Source organism: Charadrius vociferus, unplaced genomic scaffold (assembly GCF_000708025.1).
Source record: "Charadrius vociferus isolate BGI_N301 unplaced genomic scaffold, ASM70802v2 scaffold472, whole genome shotgun sequence".
Classification (NCBI taxonomy): Eukaryota; Metazoa; Chordata; class Aves; order Charadriiformes; family Charadriidae; genus Charadrius; species Charadrius vociferus.
The window spans coordinates 9,033,076-9,047,949 of NW_009647735.1; the positions used below are offsets into that span (position 1 = coordinate 9,033,076).

Sequence of the window (14,874 nt, forward strand, 5' to 3'; positions counted from 1 at the left end):
GAAAGTAATTTACAGTTGTCTTCTGGTAAAGCCAGAAACTAATCTTCAGTCATTGGGCCATCCATTTTGAGGGATAATTTTTTTTTTGTAGTGCAAGGAAAATATACATTACCTTTTTGTGCAGCTTGACTGTAAGAATGATTTATGCATTTTGGTTCTCGCTGCATTAGTTTGCATTTTAGAGGGGAAATACTACTTTGCAGCTGTAATGTGTACTGTTGGTCACCAGGTGTCAGTGTCGGCTTATGGGAAAACAGATAGGCAGTTAGAGCAGCAATAAAGTTTAGAGTTATGGTGGAGAAACAGGAGAATTCTGACCACTGCTAGGTTGAGTTAAAACTAAATTTGTTGCATATGAAATTAATTTCTTGGGTCTTTTGCTATCAAACATCTTTATGAAATGATAGGGAACTTCAAAGAAATTAAATTCTGGGAAAAACAGAGCATGCCATACAGCTCAGATACATTCTTGCGGTTATAGAAGCTATTAGTTTTTTTTTCCTGAAGAGCATGTGGAGTTGTATCCTAACTTGAATTCTACTGACCCCTTTCCAGGGTTTTCATCCCTAAATTAATTTTGCCCTGCAGCCTTTGAGGGGAAGGGGAGAAACTTCTAAGTAAAACAGAATTCAGTCGTTAAACAGCTGTGCTATTAATACAGAAGACCTGCATTAATGATTTGTCATAACTTTAAGGATGTCCTTAAATACTAGTACAGGTTTCGGTTTTGAGCTCTGTGATGGAAGCAGATACCTGAAAACACATTACATACAGCTGTAGACAAGTCTTAAAAGTAAATTAAGTAGGCTGTACCAGCAACAAAAAATACTGTATCACTTATAGTTTCATTTGCAAAAACAAGGCAATAAGCAAGTGAAACAAAGTTTGTCTTCCATGGCAAACTGGGGGGGGAAAAAAAAAAATAAGGTACCATTCCTGTTCTGAGAAACCAGTGAAAATGCAGTTCATACTATGTCCATGTTTTCTTGGCAGAAAAGCTCATTGAATAATCCTATCTGTACTGCCAGGCATTAGATTATGTGCCAAATTACTGCAAGGGGCATCATTAGAACAAGGAAAACCTACTTGGATCAGCATCCAGAAGTATTTATGAAGCATCTTTATTATACATATTTATATTTTTATTGTGCAGTTGTACTGTGCAGCAGAAGGGTAGGAAAATGCCCGTGGGAATCGGAACTCCTTTTCTTGTGGCACTGCACTGAAGTCTGGATGGAACCTGAAATCTTTGTTGTATTAAATATGTAAAAAGAATCTTATCAGTGAAGACACTTTTATCAAACAAAATGCCGTTTTTTTTCCTGCAGTAGTTTGTAGTTGTTTTGGATCCTGGCTACACCCAAGGTGAAATTCTTGTTAGCATGTCCACAATGGAAAAGAATTACTACATGTTAGCTTTGATATGGTTAACTATGGTGGACAAACATGAACACTGAACTGGCCAAAGGCCTGTCTAAACTGAAGTCAGCAGCAGAGGTCTGCAAGGAGGGCTTTGCCTTCTCAGCTGCCAAAGTAATATATTCCCTTGTACTGCAAACATAAAGGAAATAAACCCAAGAAGAGAAATAACCAGTCATGGATATATGTAATAGGTCTCTAGAAGTACCTGTGGTCTGTGCATAGTTTAAAAAAAAACCAAACAAAACAAAAAACAACAAAAAACCCCCATAACAAACCAAACAACGATAACAGAAACAAAAAACCCCACCAAAATCCATGACCCCCTCCCCAAGCCCCTCAAAACAAACAAAAACCCAAAGCCACCAAAACCCCCAAACCAATAAAAGAATCCCACAAACCAACAGCATGCCTTTATTCAGTCCCTCTTCAGAAGATGTGGTTGATTTGCACAGAGAATGAGCGGCGGTAGGATAGCTAACAAAGGCTGTATTTGTCCTAGGCTTCCCTTTTCAAGAGATGCTGTTCACAGTTGTTGTCAGCATTGTTCAGCGTGTAGTTCAAAAGCTGTTGAAAATTGAGCTCTATAAAGCTGTTTGATTTTTACAGTCCAACAGGGCTCAGTTATAACTTTGAAGAAGACAAACAGCTTCTATGTATAACTAATAAATACAACTTTTTGTGACAGAGCTGTGTAAGTTTGTGTGTTTATTAATATTAAAGAACATAGTTGCAAGTCAGGTTTTTCTTCCTTTTTAAGGAATTCTTCTAACTGAAACTGGTATGTGTTCCTAAAAGTCAGATCTTTGAAGGAGAACCATCCTTCCAGTTCTGAAGTTAGTCTCTTACCTTATTCATCTATGTTATATTAAAGATGGGCAGGCAGACCATATACACACAACGCGCTTAACGGAGTTTTGTAGTGATGGATCTTTTTAATTCTTGCTGCATGGTGGTTTTTCTATTTAATTTTTTTTCCCCACTTGCTCTGCAGACAATGAAATGCACTTGTTTTTGTAAATACTGCTTTTCTAAATTTCTTCCTTCAGTCCCTGCATTTCCTGCACTTCCAGGGTAATCAGGACGTGGGATAGTGATGAAGGCAGTGTGCGACAAATCAGATAGAACTGTGGAAACAGTGCTGGTCTTGAATAGATAAAAGGACGTGATCAGGCTTTGGAGTTATAAAGGAAACATTGATTTATTTTTCTTTTGTTAATTGAATGGTTTACAATGTCAAGTCAATCTCTCAAAGTGTAAGCAATCTTAGTTACATAGCAACACATACCGTCGCAGTAACTTGCACAGGTGGAATATTTTTTTCTAACAGGTAGTGCTTCGGAGTAGCAGTTGTTAAGATGTTTTCACTTGGATCAACTTTCATGCCATAGAATAGTTTGGGTTGGAAGGGACCTTGAAGATCATCTGATCTCAATCCCCCTGCCCTGGGCAGGGACACCTCCCACCAGCCCAGGTTGCTCCAAGCCCCGTCCAACCTGGCCTTGAACACCTCCAGGGATGGGGCAGCCACAGCTTCTCAGGGCAACCGCCAGGGGCTCACCGCCATCAGAGGGAAGAATTTCTTCCTAATATCTCATCTAAATCTAAATACGCAGTCAGAGTTGACATTATAAAAGTATTTTTAAAATAATCTTATCCTCTCATCAACATAATGAAGGTCTTGACTAGCTTATGAACTAGATGTTCCTTTTCTGTTTCGGTTCTTTTTTGTTCCTTTGATTCTGTAACATGTTTTTTTTCTCAGCAGCTTCACCAGTAATAAGTAACATCTGAGTGCTATCAAGTCATGTAGTTCAAATGAAAAACATACTTCCATTTTAAAGTAATAATTGTGTGTGTTTTGCAGTATAAGTCTTCAAGAAAGAGTTCAAGTGGAAATGAAAATGATGAGGTGAGAAATAGTAATTGTGTAAAATAGTCAAGAAAACATTTTGCTTTTCTGTCTTTTATGAACACCTGCGAGCCACCATTACAGAACAGAACATTAGCTAGAGTCCACACAAACAAACTTTGCATTCCAAAGCCATAGCAGAAATAAGTTTTATACTGCTTTATTTGGAAAAAAAGTCATCGAGATTGTGTACTAGGGAAAAGGTAGGACATTTACTTGCTATGGTAATAGGAAAGTTAATTCACCTATCAAGCAGAGGTTATGTAAAAGTAATATTCAACATAAACAGTGAACAGTGTTTCCTTGACTTACTTGTTTTTAAATTTAGTTGTTGCCAGTTTGTCACATGCTTGACAAATGTTGCATGCCTCATGTATTGTGTATTTCATAATTTCACGTTTCTTCTTGTATCATAATTTTCATTTTTATAATTTCGTCTCTTTGATTTCTTTTTAGCAAGACAGTGATAATACTAATGTGTCCCCACAGTCTCCTGTGTCGTCTGAGGTACAAGTTTGTGGTTTTGTTTTTCATTCGACAAACATTTCTTTGTGCGCATTACTTGTCCCCAGGTTTCCCATGCAGATACAAAGCTGTTAGTTCCCTTTGAAGCTGCAATTAGAAGTATTTCATCATCATAAAAATTCAAAAATAGTTATAAACTGGAGACAGACATTACAACTTGTTTTACTTTTGCAACTATGTGATCTCTCCTAGATTTCTCCTTTTTGACTGGTGTGTAGAAAGGTGCATTGCTTTATCTCCGTTATCTTTCCTAAGGAAAATAGCTAATAAAACAAAAATAAAATTTGCCGTATTTTGTAGGTGTCCTGTGCACTAGCCATCCAGAGGATTTTTAAGTAAAACTTGTTTAGTGTTTTATATATCACAAGGAACCCAAAGGTATTGAGGGTTCTTAGAGAGTTTCATCCTTTTTGGTTCTGGCCGTCGCCTTTGTGGTGCAGCCTCACAGCCTCATTCACCGCCTGCTTGGCTGTGCAGGGAACGTCCGTGTAGTCTCTCCCTGTGGCCGCGCTACGCTGCTGTGCTCCGAGTAAAACATACCAAAGATTATTAACATTTCCACCTCATGTCAGTACGGAACCAGAGGGAGCAGAATGAGAGCATCTCCAAACGCAGTGAAATGGGTTGAAATAAGGATATCTCATGGACATGAGATCTCATGAAATGAGAAAAACCTTATCCTCATAACCAAAAGTAAATATTTCTCAAGAAATATTTTGATGCTAAGCGTTGGGAGGATATTTGCATTTGCTTACGGCTGACTTAGGACTCTGTTCACAGAATGGTTTGCAGTAGTTTGAAATGGTTTAGAGTAGATTTCAGTTAATCTGGTACTGCTTGTCTTCCTCAGTAAGATAATTTTATATGTGTGTAGTGAAGTTACTTTCATTCAAAAGAGTGTGTTACAGTTAAGCAGAAGGACTCACTTTTCTTAGGCAAGAATAACTTAAACACTGTCTTGATGGGAACAAAAGTTAATTCTTCTAATGGATGGAAGAAAATTGACTTTATCTCTTTTAACAGGATTACGAAAGGACAGATAGTAATGCTCATGGTCCATTTGGTCTCAAACCAAGGTCAGGTAAGCTGCTGTTCTCTAACATAGCATGATAGAGCAGATGTTTATTTCCCAGGCTGGAATAGATGGTAAGGATAGCAGATGCATGAATTGAAATGAGAATGGAGAGATGCCACAGTACAGCAATTCACTTAGTGTACTTATCACAAGCATCGTACTGGGAAAGGCACAGACAGCTGCTTTGGCAAATGAATAATTGAAAGTTCCCCAAGTTGGACTGTGATTTTTATTTTTATTTTAATTTTTTTTTTTTAATTTTTTTTCTGCACTGATTCCCCACTGCTAAAGAACAGGGAAACAGTATGCAATCATTTTTGAGACCTGATGGCTGAGGCAGGAGGGTTTCAAGTGAAGCAGGGTTCTGTAGTTTGTCCTATGAAAGGATGCTTTGAGCAGAGCTTTGCCAGGAGTTTTATGGCTTAGTGCTGCTTTGCACCCTGACTCTTCCAAGGCTCTGCCGTACCCTTATAAGACAGTTGTATTGTCTAAAGCAGACTTTCAGTCCTCTGAAATCTAGATAGCAATAATGTAATATTTTTTTTTTTCAGTTACAGTATTCTTTTGTGTGCAACAGGCTATGAATATTGCATGTCAACAGTGTAAAACATAGTTTGGAAAAGCCACTGTGCAATCCTTTTTCCAGTTAATACCACTCTTGTCTGTTTTTAAGGGAATGGTCCTTGTGCAAATTTATTAAGAAAGAATGATCTCATCTCTTCAGTTTAATTTCATTCCGTGTTTATGGTAGCAAAGCTTGGCCTCCTTAACACTAGCTTGTGAGCCCTCAGTTGTGGACCATGTCTGGCTGAGGTCGTGCAAGTGGCTTCTTCGGGGCCCTTAAGACACTTGAGATTTGAAGCAGTTGCGTGAAACTTCTGTGCCAGAGGTAGTTAGGTTAGTTGCACGTACCAGGACATGCCTGGCTGGGATCATTTGGAGGCTTCTGGGTTATCTCCACCTTTGGCTGGAGGAAGGGGCAGATTTGGCAGGAGGAAGGGGGCTTGTTAGGACTCCTCAGTTCACCTTTTTTCAGGGTGGTGGTGGGCTTCAAAGGAGCCACTGCCATCTCGTGTCTGTAAAACAGCAGCACCTCTTTCATGCAGTTCTAGGAAAGCAAATGGCATTTTGTTTCTTAGTTACTAGCCAAAATATTTGTGGGTTCAGATGCTTCCATAGAAACTGTTGGTAAAATGCAATTGTATTTTTTTGTATACAAACTATATACTCTCATAATATATAAAATCAGAGCAGTGATTTCAAGAGTATCTATACAATTGCTATTATTTTTGATTGTTAAATCTCCTGCTAAAATCCAAACTATTAGACACAATATAGAAAGTTCTAAAGGTGTAAGTATTGATTTTTTTATTTTTTATTTCCCCTGCTCAAAAACATGGGGTAAAATACTTGAGGATACGGTGGTATTGCTATGGAAGAGTTTTTATTTACCAGTGTTCTGTAAAACAATAGAATTGTCATGCGAGAGCTTTCTGATTATGAAGAATATAAGATAAATGTAATTATTTAACAGACCTCCTTTTTAAAGAGCAACTCAGAACTTTTAGATGAGACATTTAATACCTTTTCAATTAGTTCTTAAATAAACAATCTCTGCATGTGCACACCTAACACATGCGCGGGTGTATATGTATATTTCAAGTCTTTCATTGTAAGCTGTCCCTTTTGTTAGTCTCCATAAAGACTTAATTAAAAGTAAAATACAATGAAAATACTTTCAAAGCTAGATTGCAAGATCTGCTTAGAAAAGTGCAAATGGAGCTGTAGATCTCAAACAGGTATATGAAAACTGAAGTCAATTCTGTCTTCATATTTTGTAGTTATTCATTTGCACTTAAGATGATCTGTGTGTTTTATTTGAAAGGTAAGTTTCATAGACAGCATCTTTTACATCAGGATACTTAAATATATTTGTTCTGAAAAGTTCTGCAGCTTTTTTTCTCGTTTTTATCCTCGGTGGTAGATTTTTAGTCATTGCATTTTTTTTAATCTGAATTCGGAAAACTAACTTCTGTAATGTTGAATAGCTTTCAGCCGTGCATCTCGCCAGGACTATGGTGCAGTGGATCCTGGATTTACAATGAGGAGGAAAATGGAGCATTTACGGGAAGAAAGGGAACAAATAAGACAGCTTCGCAATGTAGGTACCATTATTTACTATATGGGTGCAATGCATTTAGTTTGCTCTGTACCACAATTTAAACCTTTAAAATAAAGGCCTGCAGATCATTACAGTTGTACAAGAGCATCTCTGTAGTGATATTTTTTTCCTAAGGAATTTCACATAACAGGCTACACTGGTACTGTTTTTGGTCCAATCAGAATACCAACCAGGAACTCAATTTTTTTTTTAGCTCAGAAATGAAAAATGAATTTTTTTTTTGGTTTCTGAGGTTTTAGGTTTTCCTAGGGAGGCAGTTAAGTCTGCTTGTGTTTGCTGCTACTTGATCTGAGATTTGAAGAAAGATTATCATAGTCTTCTGAATGGCCAAATGCTTTTTGAGTGTAGAAAGTTGCTACAAGTTATACAATACTGAATGGGATCTAAATTTCAGACTTCCAGTGTACTGTTTTCCGTATAGTTCTGTTCTCAAGATATTTAACAGTTATAGATAACTGTAAATTGTAGCAGCTTTGCTCCCTAGGGCAGTAATAATTTGGGGAGTGACTTCTATGAAGGCTGTTTCTGCCTTGTCTGGTTCACTTCCTGAGCAGTGAAGGCTTTTTGCTGGGTTAGGAAGAAAACTTCCCTCTCTCCCCTTCTCTGTTTTGCAACACAAGTGTGGGCACCTCTTGGCCACCCTTTCCTCGGCTATTTTAACTGTCATCTGCACGAGGGAAATAGCTGTGCCCAAAGAGGTTGTGTACCCCTCTTTTTTCCCCTCCTTCTCATCGTAAAATTGTGTATGATTTCAACCAGCAAAGTCTGCACACTAACAGCTAAGGAGGTATTCGGCCTAACATTTCTGTCCTTAAATCTCCTGTTATGAGTAATGAGTCCGTCATATGGCTGGTGGTAGTTCTTGGCTGAATGTCTTTCTCAGTGTATGTAGCTCTGCCATTAAAAAAAACACCGAGCAAAGGGAATGTAAGGTTAATGATAAACAGTAAAGGATATTAGTACTCAGTTAAGTGTGAGTTGACTCCATTTACTTCACTTCAGTATGAAAAAGTTCTTTTTAAACTGAATGCTTTAGTACCCTGGATTTGAAATTAAAAATTAGCCAATGTTGAGAGTAACTTATTTATGAACTTTTTCATAGAATCTTGAATCAAGGTTAAAAGTCATTTTGCCAGACGACATAGGAGCCGCGTTGATGGACGGAGTAGTTCTTTGCCATTTAGCCAATCACATAAGGCCGCGTTCTGTTGCCAGCATCCACGTACCATCGCCAGCAGTGGTAAGTCATTTATCTCACGTTAGTGGCATCTTACGTGAAAACAAGCATTTGGAGTTCAATCCTAAAACATCATGAATCGTGTTTGCCATATTAATTGGCTATATTCCTCACTTTTTTCTCCTGCAAGAAACATTTAACAAGGCTCAAAAGTTTAGTTTAAGAGCTGTTTTCATAGAGCTTGCTTTATGTTTTAGCAACTGTTACTGAATTTGCGTCAGAAATATACAATCCTTCACGACTGTATGATGAAGATCTAACGTCCTGTCTTTACAGCCTAAACTCAGTATGGCAAAGTGCCGAAGAAATGTTGAAAACTTTCTTGATGCTTGTAAAAAATTGGGCGTTCCACAGGTATGCCATTTGCTTTAGTGACTTCTTATTGATAACCACAGAAAATGTCAGCAAATACTGAAGTTGGGTTTTTTTGGGGCACTTAATTCAGGGAGCAATAGTGATTATAACACTGACCAGGGAACTTGAAGATAGGAAAACAAGTCCCATTTCTGGCTTGTTGCATGAACTTGAGGAAGCTACTTCATGGGTTTCTGGTCAGTTCCTTATAGTGAAAATAATCCTGACCTCCTTGTAAAATAAATTACCATCTAAACAAAAGAACTGATGTGAGAGGATGGTGTTGTAATATATGATAGTCTTGAGTTTAGCAACTCGCTTTGGCATGAATTTCAATGTCTGCCTAGGAAAAATCCTGCAATTACAGAAATATGTAATCTAACTGATTCGCTGTCTTTTTTTTTCTCGCGTGGTCGTAGTTGCAGCCCATTATTCATCCTTCATTGCCCAAGTTCATCCTCTTACTTCCCTGTATGAGGGGGGGACAGAAATAAAGATCAAATAATTTCCTGCATATTACAGAATCACGGAATTCTCAGAGTTGGAAGGGACCTCTAGAGATCACCCAGTCCCACTCCCCTGCTAAAGCAGGACTGCCCAGAGCACATCACTCAGCACTGCATCCAGGCGGGTCTTGAAAATCTCCAGAGAAGGGGACTCCACCCCCTCCCTGGGCAGCCTGTGCCACTGCTCTGTCACCTGAACCGTAAAGAAGTTTTTCCGTGTGTTGGAATGAAACTTCCTCTGTTCCAACTTGTGCCCATTGCCCCTCGTCCTGTCACTGGGAACCACCGAGAAGAGTGTGGCTCCATCCTCCTTCAACCCACCCTTTAGATATTTGTAAGCACTAATAAGGTCTTACGAGAGACAAAAAACTCCCTTGACCCTTTTTAGTGGAACAAGAAAATTACTTTGTGGATTTTTGAACTGGTTTCTGGGTTCCTGCTCTGTCACAGCTTCTATCTAGCATGGAGCCACAGGCCATTCAGAAGGTAGAGGTGCTGTGACTTACCTCCTGACTTAAGTGTAACGCCAGCTAGCAGTTGGGGAAATTGTCCAACTTGTGCTGAACTTTGAAGTGGAAAGATGACTTTCTTGGGGAATGGCTCATTACTGAGGACCCAGTCTATCAACGCTTCCGAGTTTTCCCAAGGGGAGAATTGGCAATAAGCCTACAAAACACGTGGAGGGGGAAGTAGGCTGCTGAGCCAACAGTGCCCATGAGCCTGTTTTTCTTGCGCTGCTTGTGAAAAGAAAGTTGTTGGCTTTATGAAATTAGCAGTCTTTTATGTGTCTTCTGATGTTGTCATAGTTTTAACAGATCTTAGATATAATTAGTTTCTGACCATTCTGTTACTGTAGAGTACCACAGGTGAAATAGAAGGGCAAAGACATTTTCCATGCCTGTGTCTTTTAGTGATGTATGTGTGACTTCAGAGAGAATGTGTTTGTTACTGCTTTGGGGAAAAACTGAATGAAGCTTGATACACGTACCGCTTTATTTTGCAGGAGAGACTTTGCTTGCCTCATCACATTCTGGAAGAAAGGGGTCTGGTGAAAGTTGGCCTCACAGTTCAAGCTCTGCTTGAATTGCCAACGTTGAAAGTATCTCAGCTTTCCTCCATGTGACAGGACTTCTCGGAAGCTAGGCAACTTCCCGTTCCAGCTGTTGATTTGGATTGCTCTGAACCAGTTCAGCTTCCTACGTGGGAACATGCAAGCCATCAAAAACTAGTATCTGCCCAGATGCTGTAGAGAGCCTTACTTGGAGTTGTACGTGAACACCTTGGAGTCAGCTGACCGTTAAAAGAACATAATTACTCTGGTGTTGGGTTTTTTTTCTTTTATAATTGGATGCACAAAGAGATTGTGGTAGCATCAAGTTCTCTTTCCAGTTAAATTAAAAGCTGCCATTTAACATCTGACAGTGTTACAGTTAAATGCTGGATTTCTTTTCCTATGTTGAAAATGTTGTTTGAATTTTTTTTAGAAGTACAAAGCACGCGTCCCGTCCCATCCCCCTTTAATCTTTCCACTCAATCATTTGATTTAAAGGTAAGATAAAAATGTAATGATGGTACAATGGTAAAAATGCGAGCGACTGATCACTTGTAGTCCACTTTCACTCCCTCAGAAAGCTTAATATTTGCGTTCTTTTATTTTTTGCACTCCTGATTGTAACTTAGACACTTCTAACATTGCCAGTATTTAGTCCGAGTGTATGGTGGTTACACAAAACAGTATACAATGGGAAAAGGACACATTTTACTGAGTTTTTTCCAGTTCTAGGTTGGTGCCAAATATTTTTTTCAGTTGTACTGTAGATTGTTTACATGTGAAGTGCCTGTGTAATTGATAACTCTTAATAGTCTTAAACATTTTTGAAATTTCTTTGTTTAAAATAGATAAAATGGAAATTTTTAAATATTTTAATAGTTTTTTGTAAAATCAGTACGTGAAGATTTAAGTAATACTTCACATTTTTGATGTTGGGTGTTTTAAGTTTGTTGCACAATTTAATTGGTTATTTTGTTGGGTAATAATTAGAAATTACTGTAAATACTTTTTATTTATGATATTTAATTTGATAATAGCTAATCACTTTTGGTTTAATGTATTGTTGGACAGAAAAATTGTCTACTTTTCTTTGTTTTGGACAAATATACACCGTGAGACGTGAGGACTAGTGATGCATACAGAGTCATTTAGGACATTTTGATAAAACTGCCAAAATCTCAGGTTTACGCTGTGATTTTCAGGATTTTGTGTAATATTGCTCCTGATCTCACATTACATTTTTACAACAGGTATATCCATAATTTAGTCGAGAAAAATCAATGTTTATCTCTTCAGTGTTTACGGGGTTTATTGTGTAACTTACACAAGCGTGGCATAGCACTCAAACCAGTTTGTACAAACGTCACTGTGCTCAGACATTAGACTTTTCTGGATAAATGTGAAAAAGAAAAATTTCCACTGTGGTGGTTTTTTGAAACTTCTGAGTTTATGTATTTGTTTGCTTCTGCACAAATTCTCGGTCTTTTGAGAACATTCTGAAACCATGCACAGTTGAGTTCTCCAAACAAGTTGCAAATAATTTCATAATTTTAGCACTAAATCTGTTTGCATTAGTCTGTTCTTCATGAATAGGTAGCCCAATTAAAAAAAAGAAAAGTTCTGACTGTCACAGATTTTCTATTTCAGGCTAAGGTGATTTCAATTGAGGGATGCGTTTGCCAAGCGTGTAACGAGATTTGATTCTGTTCTTTCCAATTGATCAAGCCCGCATGTAATGTAATTCATAAAAGAATGAGAGAGTGGTATCATTTACTCCTTACTTCACTTACTGTAGTCCTTAAAATCAGTAACTGAGAAGAAAAATAACCTTTTTCTTGTGACAAGATGTATTTTTTTAAAAAAATACGTTATTTTTAAATCCATTGAAACAAACTGATTCATATGTAAGAGTTAAAACCTGCTATTATTTATATAGTGCTTTCTTAAAATACAGCTCACAGAGAGGCTGTGTAAAACTTAATTTGCAAAGTCCTAGATATAAATCTTAGGTTACAGAAATATTTGTTTAAGGAAACTGGATTGCTTTGACCTTTGAAATACGGTATTTCAAACCTCAGTAATTGTTTTTTAAATCATTCACATTATACTCATTTTAAGAATTTCAATCTCTATTTTTCTTTAAAGGCAGTATCTGAAAAGTCATGCTATGACTAAAATGAAAAAGCACTATAATTCATTAAGCAAAATGCTTGTTGTATGCTACATCTGAAGAACAACCATTCAAAAAGAATAAGTCGTTGTCTTTCGATTCCTTGCTATGGTTCAACAACAACCAAGTTCTGTTTCAGTACGTTAGCCATAGAATTTGTAACTAAATTGTCACCTCGGTTATCTGGCTTAAACTGATCGACACTACAATTTCATTGTCATATTTAAATATGTTATCTGATCTTAAAGGAACTTTTTCCCTACTAGAACTAAATTTATGAAGTTATATCACAGCGTAAAGATTAAGCATTCCCTTGATGTAGCATGCCAGTTGTTTCCCGTTTTTTTTAAGCTTACCTTATTTCCTAAGTAACTTGAAAACTGGATACAAAATTAACAGACTCATTTTAAACTGTATCTCTGAAGTTGAAAACTACTAAAATAATATTTTTTTAATTATTTTTATTTTATTTAGTACTCTGAAATTCTTCTTCACAAACTTGCTAGAAACAGTCTTTCTTTGCCATTCCCTGGAAATTATTACGGCCGCCTTCACACTTATGAGGAAGGATAATCATGATTCTTCCAGGGCTTCCTTTTTAGCATTGCAAAGATGAAAGCCTTTGAGCATCCTTAGGAGCAGTCTGAGAAAAGGTCCACTGTGCCTGGATGAATGTTTTCTCATCTGTCTTTACCTGCTTTTCCAAATAATAATAATCTAAAGCCTTGCTCAAATTGGCTGTTCCCATTGTGGGTTTTTTTAGGAGCAACTGCAAAAAAGATGCTAAAGAAGTATTGAATTGTAAGTTTTAATTTTAAAGCAAGCAGCCTGTGGAAATTGTTGCTGCCTTCTCTGTAGAAGAATTTGCCTGCTCTCCCCGCTTTCTCCCTTTCCGTTTGATTCCCAGCATCTTCTTTATTTTGTTTGTTCCTAGATCTGGAGACTTCACGTTGTTTATTACTGCATGCCACTTCCCTCCTTCCTCTTTACTTTTTGGGTTTTTTTTTAAAGAGATTGCTCCAGTGGCATTGGTGAACTACTGTGATTCCAGAATCCCTGCTCCCGACATTTAGTGTGTTTGAGAGATCCTTTTCCAATTTTGTTTAGGATGCAGAGTCATAATTTAATCCTTGGTACAGCTGATAGGATGGGTCACAGCAGCGGCCTGGCCAGTTCCTATCGTACTCACACAGTTTTTAGTTTGGACACGAAGAAAAGTCAACGTGAAAACTGCATTAATTTTTCCTAATAAATTTAGGGGCTAACTAGGGTGCTTGTGTTATTGCTATACAAAGTTCCTGCAATAATGTGGTATGAACTGTCAATTACAGAGTGAATGAAGATCCTGCCAGGGCTGTTGGCCTTGTGTGGGCTTCTTCTGTTTCTTTGGTCATTGGATGCAGTATGTCTCACGTGAATGATTTTCCCTTTAAGCAATAATGTCCCAGATATTGTGAGATCTTAAAGTGGTAGCATTAAAATAATTGTTGTAAAGTGTGGTGACGTCCCACGTGGTGTCTCAGAAATGCCTCGCATCTGTTATACGATGCTGCTCACCCGCTGGGAATGCAGAAAACCATCTATACCTGTGCAGCTGGAGGCCTTCCAAATACAGCCCAGCACTAAAATTACCATAAAATTAGGAGGAATAATCATAAAAGTTTCTGGGTTAAATTCTAACCTCACTCAAGTCAATGCAAGTGTTGCTTTTGACTTCAGTAAAGAATTCACCTTTTTAGTTAATGCAACACCTGAACTGGCAACCATAGCGAACATGGCTTACACTCATTTGACGCTAGCAAAGCTTGAGCTGTCGAATTCTTGACTAAAAAGAGTGATCTCTGGGAAGTCAAAGGAAGCCGTAAAATATTCCAGGGATGAATTTATTTAATCCAAATTTTCTGCTAGGCCATATGCAGTATTAAGACGGTAGGAAAAATTCCTCTGAAGCAGAGCTGTCATACTGTGGGAAGGTATGTCGCCTCCGTAAACCTGTCAGTGAGGACTACCATCGCTTATTTACTGCGCTACAAACTTTATTTGAAACACCTTATCGTTCAGCGGCAGTCTTCTGGGATTTTGACAAATCTAGCCGAATTCAAAGGAAAAAAGAAAAGGCATCTGTTTTCACTCAAACTGAATTTCCACGTGGTTTCTCAGTATCGAAGAGAAGTACAAAGGTCCGGCACTTCTTCTAAATGCTGATTTGTTAGATGCTTGATGGAAGGGAGCTGGTGTATTTAATACGGCTGCAGTCTGCCTCTTTGTCTCGATATCAGTCTGTATACTGACATAAAGCATGTTAATAATTCAACTGATTTCAACTGAAAGCAGCTCGTGGGAGTTTCCAGCACTTTGTGTAGATAGGAGATAATTTTGTATTGGTGAATTCAGTTTCTCTTTCCTCACTAAGGTGAACATATGTGTTGCTTTCAAGAAGTAC

General features: G+C 37.9%; 1 protein-coding gene across 1 annotated transcript in view; it reads left to right on the forward strand.

Moving 5' to 3' along the window:
- The window catches only part of LRCH2 (leucine-rich repeats and calponin homology (CH) domain containing 2), a 63,792-nt gene extending 53,459 nt beyond the window's left edge, over window positions 1-10,333 (forward strand). The window contains exons 15-21 of the mRNA XM_009881807.1: window positions 3,287-3,331; window positions 3,788-3,838; window positions 4,880-4,937; window positions 6,980-7,092; window positions 8,216-8,353; window positions 8,627-8,704; window positions 10,214-10,333. Coding sequence (XP_009880109.1) covers window positions 3,287-3,331; window positions 3,788-3,838; window positions 4,880-4,937; window positions 6,980-7,092; window positions 8,216-8,353; window positions 8,627-8,704; window positions 10,214-10,333 — 603 coding nt within the window. The remainder of the gene's footprint in view (window positions 1-3,286; window positions 3,332-3,787; window positions 3,839-4,879; window positions 4,938-6,979; window positions 7,093-8,215; window positions 8,354-8,626; window positions 8,705-10,213) is intronic.
- Window positions 10,334-14,874: the final 4,541 nt, after the last annotated feature.